Source organism: Haliaeetus leucocephalus, unplaced genomic scaffold (assembly GCF_000737465.1).
Source record: "Haliaeetus leucocephalus isolate CR32 unplaced genomic scaffold, Haliaeetus_leucocephalus-4.0 Scaffold240, whole genome shotgun sequence".
Taxonomy (NCBI): domain Eukaryota; kingdom Metazoa; phylum Chordata; class Aves; order Accipitriformes; family Accipitridae; genus Haliaeetus; species Haliaeetus leucocephalus.
In genome coordinates, this window is record NW_010972676.1 from 9095183 (window position 1) to 9114923 (window position 19741).

Below are 19741 nucleotides of genomic sequence, written 5' to 3' on the forward strand. Positions count from 1 at the left end.
TTTTTTTTTTTTTTTTTTCTCCCTTTTTTTTTTTCCCCCCCCCCCCCCCCGCCCCCCGCAAGCTCTGGGAAAACCAATGAGGAAAGATACTAATATAGGAATAAACCTGGCATGTAACTGAGAGGAAGGGAAGAGAGGGAGGGCAAGGCAGCAGATTTCTTGCTCAAACGTAACTACTGCATTCCCCAAAGGAAAAGATAATTATTTTTTCCAAGCTTTTTATTCCATCTTCCTCCTGTATTTTACTAAAATATTTTTCAAATGCTTTCAGTGGAAGCCTTTGGTAGTCATGCACACGCACGCATGCACAGAGCTAATCCCTTAGTTTAAGGGGGTTCATGTTTCTGAGTATTGGTGAAGTGGGAGAAAAATTAACAGCTTTGTAGTTGCTACATATGAAATTTTGGAATTGTGATGTTTCTTTTCTCCTCTTCTCCATGCACTTGAAATATTTGTTAATAGCAAGTCACGGAACAGTTTGCATTGACACCAGGAAGTCATCTTTCTTTCCGTATGCCATTGTCTTTACAGCTGTACTCTACTGCAGTCACTGTTTTATTTTTGTTTGCTAACTAAATTGTTTTATCTTTTCTTGCTATTAATAGTTTGGTTTTCTTTCTCCAAAACCAAAGCAGACGTAGGGGAGGGAAGTATGTGGGCTTGCATGATGGCTATTGTGATCCTGAGAAGAATCTGTACAAACTTGCAAGTACACACTGTTGTCTGAAACTTCAACCTGATGGTCTGAGAGAACTTTTTATTTTTCTTGTAGAACAGTTTCTTTAGCACAGCATATTAAGTTTGGCACTTCAGACTCTTTGGTATATCTGAACTGGACATCCCATAGAAAGATTGAAAAATGGACTATGTCTAATAAATGCCAGAGACATCTAATTTTTTTTTCCTCATGAGTGCAAATGAGAAGGAAATTACTATTCTGTACAGATGTGATCCTATCAGTGTAGACAAAATAGTAATTTGTATAACTTCCTGTACTATAGCAAATGCAAACATAGAATTTTGTAGCAATTTTCAAATGAAGCATGGGTGTCGCAAGTCCTACTTTAAATTTGGAAAAAAGGTAATAATTTGCCAGAAGAGCAAAAAGCATCCAATTTCACAGACATAACAGGCAGCAGCTAGTACCTATTTGATTTCATACTGTGCATGCCTGAAATGTGGAACGGCATCAGTGCATGAGTTTAGTTTAATTGCAGTTTGAACTCTTGCACTGTTGCACCCAGATGTGATTCATTTTTTGTTCTTACTCCTAGAAAGTTTTCCTTCAAAGACTTCTGAGAACCCTAAATAAATGAAGGCTTCATTAACTGCACCCTGTTGATAGTCCATTTTGCCTTCATATCCAATGTAGCAGGTCAAAACCTGCCAGCAATTTTGAGGTACACAAGTATTATTTCACACACACACCCCCTCACCTTCCTCGAAACCAGTGTAGTTCATTCTGCCAGGCTGCATTTGCTAACAAACATTGTTTACATTCTTGCATATTAACCAAATCAAGACTCTCAAAATAATCTCCTTTGGCCAATCATAGCAAAGTAACAGCTTTAATTGCAAATGTTCTAAATCAAGCAGAAAAATAAAGTCTTTATTTAAAAAAAAAAAAGAAAGAAGAAGTCAAAGCAATCATAACAATCAACTCTGTTTACTTCTGTACTTCCATCTCTCTGTATGATTAAAAACTTCAAATCACACAATCCTTCCTGAATCCATCTTTCTCCAAGACTGTAGGAAATGTGCTATATATTGTAGTAGTTACGACGTAGTTTGTGGAGTTTGTAATTATGACCACTGGATGTTTGTTAAAGAAAACAGTTGCAATGGAAGTAGCACAGTTGGTTTGTTATGTTCTGCAAGCTGTAAAGGCTAAAGAGGCATTATTATTTTCTATGTCTTTCCAAAGAAACATGCAGGTCTGCAGTTCATGTGTTGTACCTTAACAGCATTATGTGACTATTCCTCACTGCCTTGTGATTTACTCTAAAAGTAATTTAACTAGGTCTTAAGTGCATTATAAATGTTCTGATTTTAACTCAAATGTATTCTATATGCTTCAATAAACTGAGGAGTTTTATTACATGTGAATTTCAGTATACGAAGAAGAAATAACGGTGAACTGTGAAGATGGTCATTTAATCCAGATAAACCAGTCTTCTCTTCAAATTGCTGCTAACTTACAAGAACTACTTTTCTTATGCAAATATTTATGTACACTTGTCTTTACTATCTAAAACTTTAGAGTGCTGATTTTTTTTTTAAATAGAAACCTGTTATAAATGGTGGGAGGCACAAATATATACAAGTAACAGTGCTGATACTACTTAATTAGTGAGAGGACAGGTGGAACGTTGTCCCTGAGTAGCCGGTCAGAAAGTAAAAGAATATTTAAGAAGTGACTGTATAGCAGCAATAAAAGCTTGTGGGCTCACTAGCCTAGCACAGTTGGAGACTTACTTTAATTGGTGAACATATTAAATCTTTCTATTGATGTGGTGTAATTGGGAGGGAGAATGGTCTTGCTGGTTAGGTTGTTTAATGTACTGTATTTTATCCTCATCAGTTACAACTATTTGCACAGCAATATCCATTGGGAGAGGCAGAGTTAAATATTACTGTATTGATTTACACTTCTTAATAGTGTCCTTCTACCTGTCTCATACAGTATTGTTTTTTCTCTGAACATCTTACAAGACTCACCAGTATCTCCATTAAAACATAAATCATCTTTTAAACTCTGTAATAGCAGAATGATCAGGTTAAGGAGATGGATCTAAAGCCACAATGTGTTATAAGGAGTCTTCTATTATTCTGTTTTTCATTGGTAAATGAACAAATTATTTAATCCGATAGGAGCCTTAATCACTTTCAAGATAGTACTGGTGAAGTTGTATGATGTGGAGCTAGGAGTTTAGTGCAAACAGTATTTTTCACTTTAGATAAATTGTTTAGGTAAGTATTTTAGCAGTAGTTTTGAAGCATTTTGTCTTCTATTAAGCTATTCATGTTTATGATCTTAAAGTCCAGTTATAAAATTAAGCTGTTTTTCTGTTGTTGCTTAGAAGATGGAAGATACCCATCTTCAATAGCAATGAGTGATTACAACTGCTTTTCAGCTCTGATGTTTATTACAGCAACCCAAAGTCTCCAAAATAAGGCAGACTTAAAAACATATATTAAGAGGGGGTTTTGTATTTTGTTTTTTAAATCTCACTCTTAAATGGAATAAGGAAGCTGGAAATAACTGTTTGTCCTGACGGATAGTGAATTCCTTGTGAATTCTTCTTTTTACACTCCAGGTCAAGCTCAAGGCTGTGAGATAATGATGGTGTACAGTAGGCCATCCATCCTCATCCTCTGCTGGCTCTTATCCATATTTTTATATTTACAAAGGACTGAAATAGCCAGCTGAACATTCACCTTATTTCCATATGTATTATAGGGTTGGGCAAAAGTTTGGATTTTCAAGTAAGTGTCCTCAGGTGATCATATTTGCCAGAAAGCTCCATACAACATAATAGCAAGGCTCTGAAAAATCTAGTAGGCCACAAGAGAGAAGCCTCAGTGTTAACAGATTGAGATGCTGATGGAATTTCATAAAACTGGCAAAAGATGCCTCTCTGATTGCAGGGCTTAGGTCCTGCTGCAAAAAAAAGCTTATTGCAAGCAATGGATATGAAAGAGCTTTTTAATTTTTGTGTAGCCATCATTAATGAACTTAAACATGAGAGTGCCATTTTCTTTAACTGTTTCACAACATCTTGTGAGATACCTATATGTTGCTTGTTATGCTGTGTGAAGGCACAGTGGGAATATTTATTGAAACAAAGGTGTCTTTTCATTGCCAAGAATCCAGTTGGGTTTGGGGGCAGGAGAAAAAAAGGAGACTTAACAGATTCTTCAGTTCCACAAGATCTGCATTCTTGCTTTTAAGTTAATCACAATATGCCATTAGTAGCCTTGCATGAAACTGCTCATTTGTGTTACTGTTCTTCAACAGCTTATCCCAGAGGGATCAAAATAGCATGTGCTTTAGCTGCGTCAGTGTCAATGCATAAGGATATCCTCAGTCTAGCTCTTTATATATTTATTTAACATTTTATTTTAGTTCTTTTGCAAATACCTATGCATTGTTGGTGCTACTTGGTTCCATAGTTTGGATATAATACGTGGTTGCCTCATCTTGGTGAAAAGTGAGTAAATTTTTAAGGTACCTATTTTGCATTTTTTAAAGTGACCTAGAAGCCTAAGCTTCATTCACTTGCAAAATAAGCATAGCTCTGTCTAAACCTAAAGATTTCTATTGTCCTATTCAAATTTTCCTTTATTACTTATGCAGTCAAAGCTGTAGTGTGGATGTAGCTGCAACTGTTTAAAAAGCTTTACGGTACTATAGTATCAGCTTCTCAATTAAATGCGGCTATGTTAGAATAAGAGTAGAAAAAGCTATGACAGGAGGAGTGCTTTTTCATAAGTAAAATTGCATCTATACTAACAGGGACTGGGAAGGTGAATGAAGCAGGTAAGCTGGTAGTTTTCACTGCTAATTAATTTCAGAATTTAAAAAAAATTATATATCTAGTGAGGGTGTTTGACTTCTTCATGCCTTGGAAATTCAGCTTAGGTTTACACACTCTTAGGCAAGAGATTAGCTGATACTGGCTTCAAGCGATCAATTAACTGAAAGATATTTAGGTATACAGGTCATAACTATAAGATATTTCTAAAGCTATCTCCTTGAAGATGTTTCAGTAATGTTGGTATTTATTCCACTTTTATTTTGTGATGATTTATGTGAGGGTGAAATGGGTGATTTCTATACTGAGGTGCATGAAAATTGAATGCTTTAAAAATAATAATTTATTTGATATTGCAGCAAAAATGCAACAATAATCTGCAAGAGAAAATGAGATAAAATGAGGGACAGAAGCATTTGAATACTCTAATTTCAAAATCAAATAGTAAGGCAACATAAATTTTTATAGTCTCCTCCAATCCACAAAACCCAGCCAAAAGCAGAGATTTTTTTTTTTTTTTTTAATCTGTGGAAAAGTAATAGAATATGGGATTAAACAGCCTGGGAGAAGGGATTTAGTACAGGTAAAGACTAACTGAGAATGTCACTGGTTTTTTTCAGTAGAAGGCATAATGGCTCCTTCACTGCACGGGGGAGTGAGAGCTTGGACTGCAGTGACAAATCCAAGGCCAAAAAGAAAGACTGGGGACTTAGGCCATTCACTTGGGACAGAGGAAAATATTTGAATCTAGATCTCCTAAATCTCAGCAAGTACTGTTTTCTAGATTCCGGCATCACCTTCCTCCTCCAATGAATGTTTAACTATTTAAAGTAGAACAACTTGAGAGAAAATAGGGAAAATTAATCTCCAAATAACCTGTAATCTGAGAAATTGTATTTTGAGTTACTAGTTTTAAGCAAAGCAGAAAGCTGAGTCTGGAGAAATTTGAAGTCCTAAAAATGTGTATTGGAGAAGGAAACAGGGCTTCACAATTCACACCATCTTTCTTCAGCTTCCCCCAGAGGTTTCTCATTATACAGTATGAGTCTGTCATGTGAGACTTGTCTCCTAGTTCTATAACTTCCGAAATAAATTAAGGGAAGGTTGAGCCCACCATCCTTAAAAGATGGCTCACCAAATGACAAACTTCAAATATTACTTTGTCATACAATGTGAGTAGTACTGAATAGTACTATGCTTCTGGTAATCTACAGTCCAGATTAATTTTGACAATAGATACTTCCTAAATAGTTTATTTGTTGCTAATTTTCACTTAAATATTTTAGTTGGTTTATTTGTTTAAAAATTTGCTGACTTTTTATCCAAAGCCTTGAGTGGTTGCTGCTGTTTCGATTAGGTTCTGCTCATCCTTTCCTCTTCTCTCCTCTTTCATGAAGAAATGCCAATGGAGTAAGCAATGTGGTAGTGAATTACTTTAACACTTGTACCTCCAAATAACATCGAGAATGAAATGTGTCCATGGTAACCAGGATGCACTTATAATACTTTCCATTCTTCATCTTTTTAATCTATGCAAAAAGTATAGGTATTACAAAATCTGTATTTTTCTTTGAAATAACAATGTGCTAACAAATTACCGAGGTAACTGTAGTTTGTCCTGGGTATTTGTACATACAGAAGTTTTTAAATGGAATAGTGCTATTGACAGTTTGTAAATCAAAGAATAATGTTTAGAAAACACACGGTGGTATTTATATTAAATTACTTGAATATTTTACTTTTCCTGTGCCTCTGCGTGTTGGCCTGATCTTCCCATTCTGGCAGATAGTCTGTTGCAGTGTGCGTCCTAGTATAGCAGTTAAGACATGGAGAGATTATTGAAATATGTATTTCTGTAATTTTTTGAAGTTTTTTAAATTAGCATTAAAATACTTTGTAATTTATAATTGTACAACAATACTACAAGAAAGTAACTTTTTATAACTAAAACATCTACTGTAATTGCTCTAAAAATAGGATGGAAGTATTTAATTTGTAGAGTATTGACTTAGTGTTCCATTTTAGGGTTGGTTGGATTGTATAAAGATAAAATCTTATTTAAGAGTCTATACACACGTATGCATATTAACCAGGTTTCTTTTCTCCTTTAACAATGATTTTTTTTCGCTATAATACACTGTATTCTTGCATACCATTTTGAAGGGTATGCAAGCTGAGGAATATGTAGAAAGATGTCTTTTCTTTCTCCATTTGCATATCAGTTTTGTTCTGACCTTATTCTTGCCTCATGTTTTCCACAAATAAGAATGGAAGTAGCCTTACGTGCTGATTCTCCCTACATTGCTAGAGATAAAAAGAGCTTTTGGAAGTACAGTACAGTACAGCATTCACTGTCCTATTATCACCATGGTGGGCTACAAACACACTAGTTTTAAAGCCTTCCCAGGTAGTGAGATCATCACTGAAACAGAATGACAAGTGGTTTATAATCTCTTTTGCACTGAATCCTCATATTACCACTAGTATATTAAGTGGTGTTATTTTAGCAACATGGTGGTCTATACTGTGCATGTACATTACAGAAATGTTAATTCTGCTATTATAAAATGTTTCAGTGGTGTAATTTATTTTTCATATATTAAATTCTAGAATGCAGACTAGATGAATGGGGGGTTTTGCCCTCAAAGAGGCAACTGTTTCACTGCAAAGGAATAAGGATAGTGTGTGTCATCATAAAATAGGATGAACTTATGCAGCTGAGGAGGATGTTTTTTTCTTTTATTCACATAATAAGGGTTATTTTACAGAGTATTGTGGATATGTCTGAGAGTTAATCGAAGCTATTTTGTATGTATGCTATCAGAAATTATTTAGTCATCCCGACTACCCCCTATAATGATATATTAGCCACAATAAACATCAAAATGATAAATTTTAGCTGTCTACATTTGACATTGAAATGTAGATGTTAAGCCTTTATTCAAACTTATTTACTGTTACTGTATGTGAGATATCAACAGGATACAAGCAAGACTTGAAAAATACAGAAGTGATTGGTGTGGGCCTGCCTTAGCAGATCGTCTGGAATCTGAGCTTTAATTTGAAATTGAGTTATGAAAGTGAATGCAACTCATTGGGAGTTACAAATACTTAATTCTTCTCAACTTTAAAATCTACATTTTGACACTGAAATACCAGAGAGATCTAAAGTTAAATTTCATGTTGAGAGATGTAAACCACTGTTGTCAGATATAAGAATTTTAATAGTAAATTTAACTCTGTGTTCTTCAGTCAGTATATGTGAGTAGTCTTCTGTTGCTTATTAACTCAAAGCTTGCTTTTAATTTTGCTTTTCTACACGCCAGTAGAAAAAATAAGACTCTATGGAGTGTATTCTTTATATATGTGAGTGTTTATAAATCTACACCTCAGTAATATTCTCATTTGTCAGTTTTATCGCTCTCTGTGTCAGGAATCCACCTATACATATAACAATGTAAAATCCTCACTTTTCTCAATGAAATGGAGGGAAATAAAACAGATTAATATTAGGAAGATTAAAAGATTTCTTTTTTTATTTTTTTTTTTAACCTTGCCCACAAGAACAACTGAATCCTACTTTTGGCTTGCTAACAACTTGTGTGAAGGAAGAGACCTGATTACGACTTTCCTCTCCTGTAAACTGAGCTGTGACAGCAACAAAACAAAAGTCAATATTAAAAGCTGACACACTATTCAAGCATATATGTAATGTTTTAAGAGAACTCTGGGAAAATTACTGATAGCTAGAGCCACTTGTTCTCCATCATTTCATAGCTACGTAATTTACTATTCATATTAATCTTTTGTCTCAGTTGCATGCTTTGTAATGCAGGCTTTCTTTTATTTTTCTGACTCTGAAAATGTGGGTTGAATGTGTACTTCTGGAGAGCCTCTTCCAGAGTTTTCAGACAGTCTACATGCTGAGCTTTGAACTGTCCTATTAGTTTTGATTTTAACAAAATGTTAAAATGACAGTTCAACTTCTAATACTGCCACTTTTGAATGCCTGAGCAGTTGAATGGGTATTTCTACTTAAGCACATAATTTAATGCCTGATGAATTGTGTTTGTGACTAAATGAAGAACAAAAGGAGAATGTTTATAGTTTTGCAAGTTGAGATGTCATTAAATGTGTGTTAATTTCTACGAACAATTTGCACACGGGTTGAGAACGTTTTCTTTGTATGTAAAAACATTTTACAGTTGTCTAGGTGCATTATGGGATGTTTATTGTCCTTTGAAGCATATTGTAGGGCCGCTGGTAATACAACCATGGTCTGATCTCTTATGATAACTTTGTTTTGGGAATGTAGTAATATTTACACAACCAGAGTCCTGAATCTTAGCAATGTATTTATCTCATGGTAGTTGATATTAGTTACTTCTTCCTTTTTTCTTTTTCTTCTTGCACAATTGTAGGTAATTTTCAGGTGGTGGAAAATTTCACTTAGGAATGAATTTCATGAATCAAGACCTGGGGAAATTGAAGAATCCCAGGAGGATTTCTTGGATGATTCATCTCTTCATAGTAAGATGATCATAATAATTACAAATTTGCTGTGGCATATAATAGAATAATCTAGCAGTATTGATCTGTAGTAATTTTCATGAAAGATGTAATTTCTTTGGCTAACAGGCTTTTCTGTATGAATTTATTAATTAATGTATGAATACTGGAAAAACAAAAAGACATGACAGTAAATGTAAATATGGGATAAATCCCAGCAACATTGTCTTATAATGAAACTATCAATGACAGAGTTATTAGGAACAAAAATAGGCCAGAAAGTAGTATTTTTATTGCTAATAACTTAGTCCTTAAAATGGTCTGTGCCAGCACATTTGTTTTTGTGGCCATGTCATGAGCTACCTGGATTCCCAATCTTATTTAACATAAGTAACACCAAGTGCAACAGGTACTTGGGATTATACAAGTGCATTATGACTTTAGGAGCATACAGCCAGCAAAAGAAAGGCAGCGGAGACACCACTAAATAAATCGCAAAAGGTAGATTTATGGAGCTGTCTTCCAACCTGTTCCTGGTAGACCGGCCACTGAGAACATCTGAAATAATTATGCTTTTTTCCAAAGTTCCATGGGACTATGTGTCCCGAGTAGTTATTGCTCTGCATCTTCTTAGAATCTTGGTTCTCAGTAATTGATTAGTTTTAAGAGATGTCGTGTCACAAGATGTGGTTGATCATGGCTCAGAGGAAAGAGTTTCCTGAAAATACTAAGCCAAAGACACGTTAATTCAGCAACTGCAGCGAATAGCTGAGGTCTGAGCGATGACCTGGTCTGAAAATGGAGAACTTCATAACTGCACCTGCAGGGACTGAATTGAGATCTGAGGCTTTTGTAGCCCAAGTGACTAGGTAGCACTCAAAACACCTCGCATTGGTGAGGTTTTGGTTTTTTTTACATAAGCCGATCTTGTATTCTGATTAGGTACAGACATAAAAAAAAATAGTTACAGATGTGACTTCATATTTATCCTGTTTTTATAATGAACTTGGAAGATGTCATTTCCAAATGAAGTCCTGTTTTCCTCATCAACAGCTTTGGTAGACATCATCTTCTTTACAGCTAGGCAGAGGAGGTCACTTTACCAAGAAGTATATGAATCTCAGGTGGTAGGGGAGAGGGTTCTGGTGGGTTGCCCCTGGCTGGAGGCTAGGTGCCCACCAAAGCCACTCTATCACTCCCCGCCTCAGCTGGACAGGGAAGAGAAAATACAACAAAGTGCTCATGGGTCAAGATAAGGACAGGGAGAGATCACTCAACCAATTGCTGTCACGGGCAAAACAGACTCGACTTGGGGAAAATTACCTTAGTTTATTGCCAGTCAACCAGATTACGGTAATGAGGAATAAAACCAAATCTTAAAACACCTTCCCCCCATGCCTTCTTCTTCCCAGGCACAGCTTCACTCCCGGATTCTCTACCTACCCCCCTGCAGCGGCACAGGGGGTTGGGGAATGGGGGTTGGGGTCAGTTCATCATACGTTGTCTCTGCCGCTTCATCCTCCTGAGGGGCAGGACTCATCACTCTTCCCCAGTTCCAGCATAGGGTCCCTCCCACGGGAGACAGTTCTCCACTAACTTCTCCAGTGTGGGTCCTTCCCACGGGCTGCAGTTCTTCACAAACTGCTCCAGCATATGGGTCCCTTCCACGGGGTGCAGTCCTTCAGGCACAGACTGCTCTGGCGTGGGTCCCCCATGGGGTCACAAGTCCTGCCAGCAAACCTGCTCCAGCGTGGGCTCCTCTCTCCACAGATCTGCAGGTCCTGCCAGGAGCCTGCTCCAGCGCGGGCTTCCCACGGGGTCACGGCCTCCTTTGGGCATCCCCCTGCTCCAGCGTGGGGTCCTCCCCGGGCTGCAGGTGGATATCTGCTCCACCGTGGACCTCCCTGGGCTGCAGGGGGACAGCCTGCCTCACCATGGTCTTCCCCACAGGTTGCAGGGGAATCTCTGCTCCGGCGCCTGGAGCATCTCCTCCCCCTCCTTCTTCACTGACCTGGGGGTCTGCAGGGTTGTTTGTCTTACATGTTCTCACTCCTCTCTCCGGTTGCAGTTTCTGTGCAACTTTTTTCCCTTCTTATCCCAGAGGCGCTACCACTATCGCTGACAGGCTTGCCCTTGGCCGGTGGTGTCTTGGAGCCGGCTGGCATTGGCTCTGTTGGACATAGGGGAAGCTTCTAGCAGCTTCTCACAGAAGCCACCCTTGTAACTCCCCTGCTACCGAAACCTTGCCACACAAACCCAATACAAGGGTAAAACTTTCCTCAAGACAATATACCTGTTTTCAAGAGTAAACTTGATTTTATCTTCATTTAGGGTCTGAAATAAGACCAACGTGTTTCCTATGCTTTGCTTATTAAAATCTATCACTTCCAACAGCACAATCAAGACATTTTTAGCCCTGGTGAGTTAATGTGGTCTGCATATCTATGTTTAGGTTTGTGTTTCTGATCCCCATTATAACTTTTGCAACTGACCAATTTCAAGTCAATTTGCTTGAAATAATACCACTTCCTTAGGCAGTTGGGTAGGGAGATTGCATGTGACTGCTGTTAGTGCTCCACTGATGGAAAAGCTGCACATTCTGAGCTCACGTGACTGGATATATACACAAACCATGGAAAAAGTTTCAGTAAGCACTCACAGTCCATAACAAAACAAATCTTTAATTTCAGTTAGTACTACTTGGTTTTGCTAGAATGGGAACGAATGTATCATGAACCAGCAGAAAATGGACTGCCTGTTGAACTTGGCTAGTGCTCAGGGAGTCTTTAAATATGCTACGCTTTTTTGCAGTAGGTGTTTATAATCACTCCATTAGTTTATGCAAATAGTTGCACCACATTTTAATTTTAAAAAATAGATTATCAATTTTTATAAACTTGAGCTTTCAAAGAAGTAGTCTTCTATACTTTGTTGCCAAGAATTACACAGAATTTATAGCTGAATTTTAGCATTAGGTTTCAGTGTTTTTATTTTTTAAAAAAATTAAAATTAAATTTTTATTTACCTCCTAAAAGTAGATTTGATATGTGTATATATATTGGTGAGGACTTTAGCTTGGGTTTTTTTTCTCATTGCTTATACTGTAAGATTTTCCTGTGGCATTTCGTATTAAAATAATGTCACAATAAAACATCTGTTTTACATTACCTGGATACAGTGATTCAAATAGTTAAATTATTGTTAACATGCAGTTTTATACTGTTATCCTGTGTAACCAGTAGGTTACAAATAAAACCTGGCTGCTTTTTCTTGAAAAGTGTTATTGGTGATTCAGATTCCTATGGGATAGGAAACCACATGGGGTTTTCCCTCTGGTTTTTAGTAAAATTTTAAAATAGAAGTATTTTGTTTCCAGAAAAATACTAACATAAATAGAAGTATTATGAATATAAATTACTATGTTTGTGAGAAGTTGTATTGTTATATTGATATTATTTCTGTCCATAGCTCTTGCTGTTCCACACAGTCAGATGTTTTTACACCTCCTTCTCACCTCCTGTTAAAAGGAGCTTTGCTGCTGTTCTCCTAACTATTACAGATTTTTTTTTCTATAATTCTCCACAAATATATATAATGGAATAGTATTCTCATTATCCTTACTGAACTTTTTGCCAAATGAGGGTTCAAATACAAGACTCCTCACCAGACCCATGGTAGTACATCCCTACCAGCAAAATGTTTATCTTTTGTTAAGTATTAGTATTTCCTGTTGTTATCTCCTAGTTCCCATTCCTAAGATTTTATCTGTTTACACATGGTTGGAGATTTTTTGAGAAAATTCGGTTGTTTGTTCGTGGTGTTTGGGTTTTTTTGTTTTGTTTTGTTTTAAAAAGGTGCTTAAATTATTTCTAATGGGCATAGGAAGAATAGTCGCCCTGCAAATGAAACATTTTGTCAGTATCCCATACAGGCATTTGAAGCATCCAACAGAAAACTGACAAAGTAAACATTTTATAATAAACATTAACATTTTAGTAAATTTATATTAACTATCATACAGCTGTAAACATCTGTGTTTGTTTTGAAATGTTTTCTTTTCTTTTTGGACAGTGAAGTAAGGTATCATTAGTTTCTTTTCATAATCTTGATAGAGCCAAGAGGGAAGAGCAAGATTTTGTATATGGCTAGATTTTCATTATGGTTTTGCAAAGATGGAAAATTAATTGATGATAGTGTAGGGCAAGAGAATAGAGGTCTATTCACATTTTTGGATGAGTGAACAAATAGTACAAGTCATCAAGTAGTAGCTAGCACTCATAGGATGAAAATCTCACAGAAAACCTGAAGTTTAAGATACTTTCACAGTTAGTTCATCATTAGCTGCAGATACATTTTATAAAGCAAGATAAATACAGCTAAATATATTTTAAAATAGCCAAACAAGGTCACATTATTTCTAGAAATAGATAATTTTAAAGAAAATATTAAGGAGCAGCAAATATTCATGTGGTAGCCTGTTTAATCATTCAACATGAAATAGATGCAGACTACAAGCATTATTATCATCATCCCTAGTATGCAAAGATTTGGATCATTCTTATGTATCGGCTTGAATTAGATCAGCCAGACAATTTTTAGTTGACTGTGTAGATCGTTTTTGTACTTGTATAAGGAATTTGAGGAAAATTGCAAACTATATAGAACTGAGATGCTTGGAAAGCAAAAAAGCAAATGAGAGCTACCAGCAAACTGTTGGTGCTTGCAGTTTGATGTAGCAACATAAAAGAAAGCTTGAACAGTATTGGACCATGTATGCAAAGACATGAAGGAAGATAAGGTGGTAGCTTCCTTCTACATCATTACCTCAGGAATATTTGGAACAAAAAGAGAGGAGAAAAGTCTTAACATCTTAACAGTGAAATCTTGTAATTTGGAAAGCTCTTTCAAATGTATTCACATAAGCTTGAGGCTTGTAACTAACCTTACAAAATATTTTGGAAGGAAAACTGCTGCATCAAAATTGGATGCACTTACTGGGTATAGTCAGTATAGTTTCAATTTCTATGATTCTGTTTTTCTTTCCTTTTATGACTAACATACATGAGAAGATAGACTCTGGTTGGTTAACAAAACAAAACAAAAAATCCCCAAAACAACAACAACAAAAAAAAAAACACTTCAGGTGCATTAGAATAATTTCATAATACAAAAAATAGTAATTCTGCTTTAAATTTAAATTTTGATCCCTGTGTCCCTGTATGAAAAGAAAAAACAAAAAGTCCTTACAAATCTGGATGACTGCATTCATGTCATCACTTCTTAGGAAACAACATGCAGCTCCAAAATTTACCACTGACCGTTCATTAGAAGTGTAGCAAGTTGAATTCAGGATCCTGTTTTATAATGAACTAGTATTTTTATTGAAGCAATTTGATAAAATAGATAAATGATCTGAAGAAACTGCGTTAAATTCAAAAGGCCAAGTTCCAAGTTGGACACTGAAACAGAAATAATGAATGTATGAATGCAGGGTGGGGAGTAGCTCATGAAGTAGCAGATCTATAGAAAAGAATTTGCCATTGTACTGGATCACAAAGTGAATGAGGCAAAAAATGTCATGTCACTGTAGAAGAAAACTGTCTTCAATTTCATTTTAATGCTTTAACTGTACCTACATAAGACAAGAAGAAGTACAGGGACTCTTAATATCACAACCATCATTATTTTCCTCAAAGCATACAACTGAAGTACTTTTTTCAGTTATTTTACTAACATCCTGAGTAAATAGCACAGTCTTTACATAAATAAATACATATGTGTGTGGAAAGGTGGACAAAATGGATCTGGACGAGTTTCAGTTCCTCAGCTGAGACAAGAGTTTGCTGTCTACTAAGCAATGTACAGTTTTTTTAACTAAAGCCTTGTTTTACTACATAGGCTTCCTGGATGACACTAGCAACTCTTGAGATGAATTGAAATACTATAAACTACTAATGTTCAATATAAGATATGTTATTTTCTCTAGAAAATATTTAAAAAATGTGAGCTGACTTTTCTGATTTTTTTTTTAAGATGTATCTGAATAATGTGGTATTATTGGGAAGAAACTTCAGGCTTTTACAAATCTTTTGTCTCTTGGGTTTTGGGTTTTTTTGTCACAGTTCAGATTGCTATAGTGTTTGGTGCCAAGGTTCTGGAACATGTCCTCAATCTGTGCCGAGGTAACTATGACTTCCTGGAACGGCTTCCTGTCCCATTGCTCCTGTACATCATTTCCTTTCTGGAGCTTGAAGATATTGCCAGGCTTTCTCAAGTTTCACGCAGATTTGAAATGGTAAGAAAAAAAAAATTCTATTTTAAAATTGTTAGCTTAGCTGTGCAGCATGTTTGTTTTGATTCATCTCATGTTTAATATAATCATCAATCTGTGTGCTTTACTTAAAGTTTGAGACAATAAATTAATCATCTGTATACAAACAACTGAATGGGTGCAACAGAAGCTAGATCTTGGAAAGGCTGTTAGAGAGACTGTGCTTATCCTGCAAACTTTTGTTGCATATAATAAACACAGTGATCCAGATAATTCCATTGTAACCCATGGTTGGGTGTTATGCACTGCTTCCAGGATTTACTATTTGAAATGTAAAACCTATTCTTTGCATTATGATTTGTATTATTGTAATGTCTAGAAACTTCAACCACACACCAGGATCCCCTTATGCTAGACTCATTAACACACAAAAAAGTCATTGTCTTTCCTAGGAAGCTTACATTTTAAGTCTTTGACAAAAGACAAGACACAAGGGAAGACATTTTTTTTCAAGATTTTTGTAGACCTTGCAGCAAGGAGCTGTAAGAAAAGGAGGAAGAGAAAGAGATGACATTATGCTTGCTTGCTAGGAAGCTCTTTCCAACTATCAGGAAACTATAGGAAATAGTATGAATATGTTGAATTGAAACTTTAAAGAGTGAGTAACAGCAGTTGCCACTATTAGCTGATTGGAGCTACGGGTAGCCTCTCAGTGCTGAATGAGGGGTAACAAGTAGGGAGGGATAGCCTGGAAGTCCCAGGAGAATGAGGGCCAATCTGTTGGTGCAAAAAGAGAAAAGTCATAGGATAACTTAGCTGTGTTGGAAAAGCATTTCAGAGGTCGTCTATTCCAACTTCCTGGTCTGTGCAGGGTCAGGTAACTGGAGGGATGGAAAGATGGTATGTTCAGAGCTGTGATCGAGGAACCTTATTTTTGTGGGTCTGAACGTGTCAAAATTACATTTTCTATCCCAGTCAGAGCCTGAGAAAAGGCTGCTGCAGTAACTCAAGTAGGGGGAGAAAAGGGCTTTACCTTATGAAAAATAGGAAGAGAAGCATATTAAAGAGAAAAATAACTTGATTCTTATCCCCAGGGGTGCTGTAGGAGCCTAGAATGAAGCCTGTCAAGTTGTGGGTTGTACAGTTACTGAAAACATAAGTAATGGTGAGACTTTAGGAGGAAGATAAAAACAGGTTTAGTCATCTTCAGTCTGATGTGACAGCTAGATACTCTCTGAAAGACTTCAGAGAGACAGGTTAACCTTTTAGTTTGCAGAACAGGACCTGTCTCTGGTACAGAGTACATCTCCATATTGCATCAGGATGAGATTACTCACAGGATTTGTATTATTTTGAGGCTACGTGGCCCAAGATTTCGAGATAAGTCCTGTAGAAGACTGCTGACAGTTCAAGAGCACATGGCTGTACTGCTGTTCCTATGGTGTGGCTACAAAGACATTATAGATGCTTTAGAGATAGAGAGCACAAGAAATAGGAGAAAACACAGGAGAAAATGGCAAGATAGCAAAATAGAGCATGCCATGAATTTAGAGATGAAGGGCAGATGGAGGTAGATAAGCTTGCTGAGTTCTGGGCTTTATTTCAGTTTGAAGATAAAACGGTTGATATTGTGACTGGGAAACAACCGGTAGAGGATGAGAGAATTAAAACAGCTAAAGGAGAGGAAGAGAATGGATAGAAGAGAGGTCAGGAAATTATTTATTAGTATATTTGGAATCCATCTGTCATTTGCAGACTGTGAGTGCAGTAGGATGAGATACTGTGGAGGGCAGTAAACTCTTCATTAGTTTAACACAAAGCCTTGGATATTCTGGAATCTAAGGAAATCCTAGAAAGAATTAAGTTACATAATAATAAAGATAAGATTTGGGCACAGTGAAATAACCTATTACAACTAGTAATGCCATGCTATCTTTTCTCATTTCAGCAGTATTTTTACAGAATTAAAAATTTGCCCCAATACTATGAGTTTTCATTTCCAGGCTAATTTCTGTGTAGGCTGGAACGCTGCTCTCTCTGGAATTATAAAATAGCATATTCAGGTTTTCAAATAGGAAAAAATAGAACAGTCTCTGCACTCAGGACTGAAAAGTAGAGTGTGAAAGGCTCTGTACATCCATCCCGTGCAATGCATCCTCGTAGGCTGAACTAAACAGGTATCTCCATTTGTTACCCAAAGCATGGCATTTCTCCGACTGTGTCGTTCTGAGCATAAATCCTGCTCTCCAGAGTATTCAGATGCTTTCAATATGTGTTTCAAAGTATTTTAGATTTTTGCTAGGTACTATTTTTAAGTATGGTAAAAGAAACTCCATCTCAAATGAAACAAAGTACCGAAGTCCTCCATCGTTCAAGCACTGTGTAGTTTTCCAAACACTTTTTGAGCAAGCTGCTAGATTGTGATGTCTCCCAGGACAAGCTCCGGATAGGATTCGTTTAGTTTATTTTGTACAAGGTCTTTAGATAGCCAAAATGGTCAAAATTAAACCGCAGAGAGAAAAATACTTTTTTCTGTGAGCTGAAGGGAGCTACTCCCGCCAGAGGGAGCCAGGCTCCCAAGGAAGCCCGCGGTGAGCGCCGGCTCCGCGCCGCTGGCCGGGCAGCTCTTGCCTCTGATTTACAGAAGGGAAGGTCTAATTGTTAGGACGCAATTCAGAAGCCATTGGCGCGGAAAGAAAACCACAATAATGACAGTGATTATCTCTTTTTCTTTCTGTATGTTGTTTGTGTGTTTTTTGTTAATGGAACACTGCATTTGGAAATACAGATAGATGATACAAAAAAACAGTCTCCACTATTTTTAACTTAATGGTCTCCATTTTTCATAGGAACAGCAGAATGGTGACAGACAGAGAGCAAGAGGAAATTTAAAGAAAATTTTTTAAATGCATATGTTTTCATTTCAGGACTTCCACAGCAATTTTGCCCCAATAATCCCTGCTTTTCCTTTGCTAAAATGCGCTAGCATGTTGTGTGTGCCTGCCTCACAATTCAAGAACAACAAAAATAGGACCACACATGCGCTGATACAGCTTTGCTGTAGTCAGTGAATTAAGTAGTTTAAGGTATCCAGCTACATCAGCAGTATGTAACAGAAGTTATACCAGGACTTTTGCTTTTCCTTTTCTGTTACTACTTGTGACAGACATACCAGCCACTTGCGTTGGAGTCACCTAGTACAACTCCACTTAGGTCCCTGCAATTACACATTTAGAAAAGTGGAACATTTGGGGGAAGCATCAATGTTACTCTGCTCTGGTATAACTTACAATGGGTAGATAATATACAATGACACAGAGTATCTTCCTAATTCTTTTTTTGTGATGGTTCTGTCATCTAACAAATTACATCATTTCTTCTTCCTGTTTATAATATAATGTTTCTGCCCAATTCTGTTTATGGAGTCATTCTGAAAGAGGGAAGCATCTTCTGAGAAACAGGCTTAATCCTTACAGTGCTTCTGAAAGCTTCCTAAAATTGCATTTCTGATGAAGTCCAAAGGCAATTTGCTTCTTTTACTTAACTTGAAAACAGATTTGTATTTGTGATGTGATTTCTACATCCTGACAAGTTCTTTGGCATAATCTTATACAGCTTCATTGATTTCAGTGGGGCTGTATGAATTACGTACCAGGAGAGTATGTGGCATTACAGCTGCTTTTAGTGTGGCATAAAGGCCTTTGATATCATACCAAAAGAAGCTTCTCAAATTTTTCACAGAACATGCAATGTCTTGCATTGGCAACACAGGGCAAAACTTCCACTTACGTCATTGTGAGTTTTAACTAATACTGTGTCTTTCAAGACGGGTGGGCAGCTTGCACTGTAAGTGACCTTCACGCAAGGCATCTGTGTTGTCTAAACAGGTTTTGTGTAGTAAAATAATCAGCGATGAGTAAGCCAAATCATGATTTTAAAGACTCTGCTTTCTCTTACAACTAGATATGTAACAGTAATGCGCTATGGGAAAATATTGTGGAGAACTTGTGTGACACAATTACACCAGAAATGAAAGAACTTGCCCAGGAAATGGGCTGGAAACAATTCTTCTTCACAAACAGACTCCAGCTACAGCTGCAGCTCCGAAGGAGGAGGCAGAAACAAGATGCTCAAAACAAAAAAATAACTGACTAAAGATGCATTTTTCATTGAAGCAATTGTTCTAAGGTGTGCATTTGGTGTTTATCAGGTTGGACATACTGACTTCTTTACTAGGGAAAGCAGATTATTTTAAGGATTGAAAGAGGAAAAACAAAGTATGTCTTACTAGGAGCAACATATAAATAATGTTTAGTATGTTGAGCATCCTGAAATTGTATTATAGTCAGCATCATAACAGTTACTAGCAATAGAAAAGGTTGTGGCTTCTTTGTACTTCTTCATTCTGACTTCTCTATTTTGTATA

General features: G+C 36.7%; 1 protein-coding gene across 1 annotated transcript in view; it reads left to right on the forward strand.

The window, feature by feature from the left end:
* Positions 1–19470, forward strand: part of FBXO36 (F-box protein 36) — a 30658-nt gene extending 11188 nt beyond the window's left edge. The window contains exons 2-4 of the mRNA XM_010568424.1: positions 8957–9065; positions 15167–15339; positions 19279–19470. Coding sequence (XP_010566726.1) covers positions 8957–9065; positions 15167–15339; positions 19279–19470 — 474 coding nt within the window. The remainder of the gene's footprint in view (positions 1–8956; positions 9066–15166; positions 15340–19278) is intronic.
* The last annotated feature ends 271 nt before the right edge of the window (positions 19471–19741 follow it).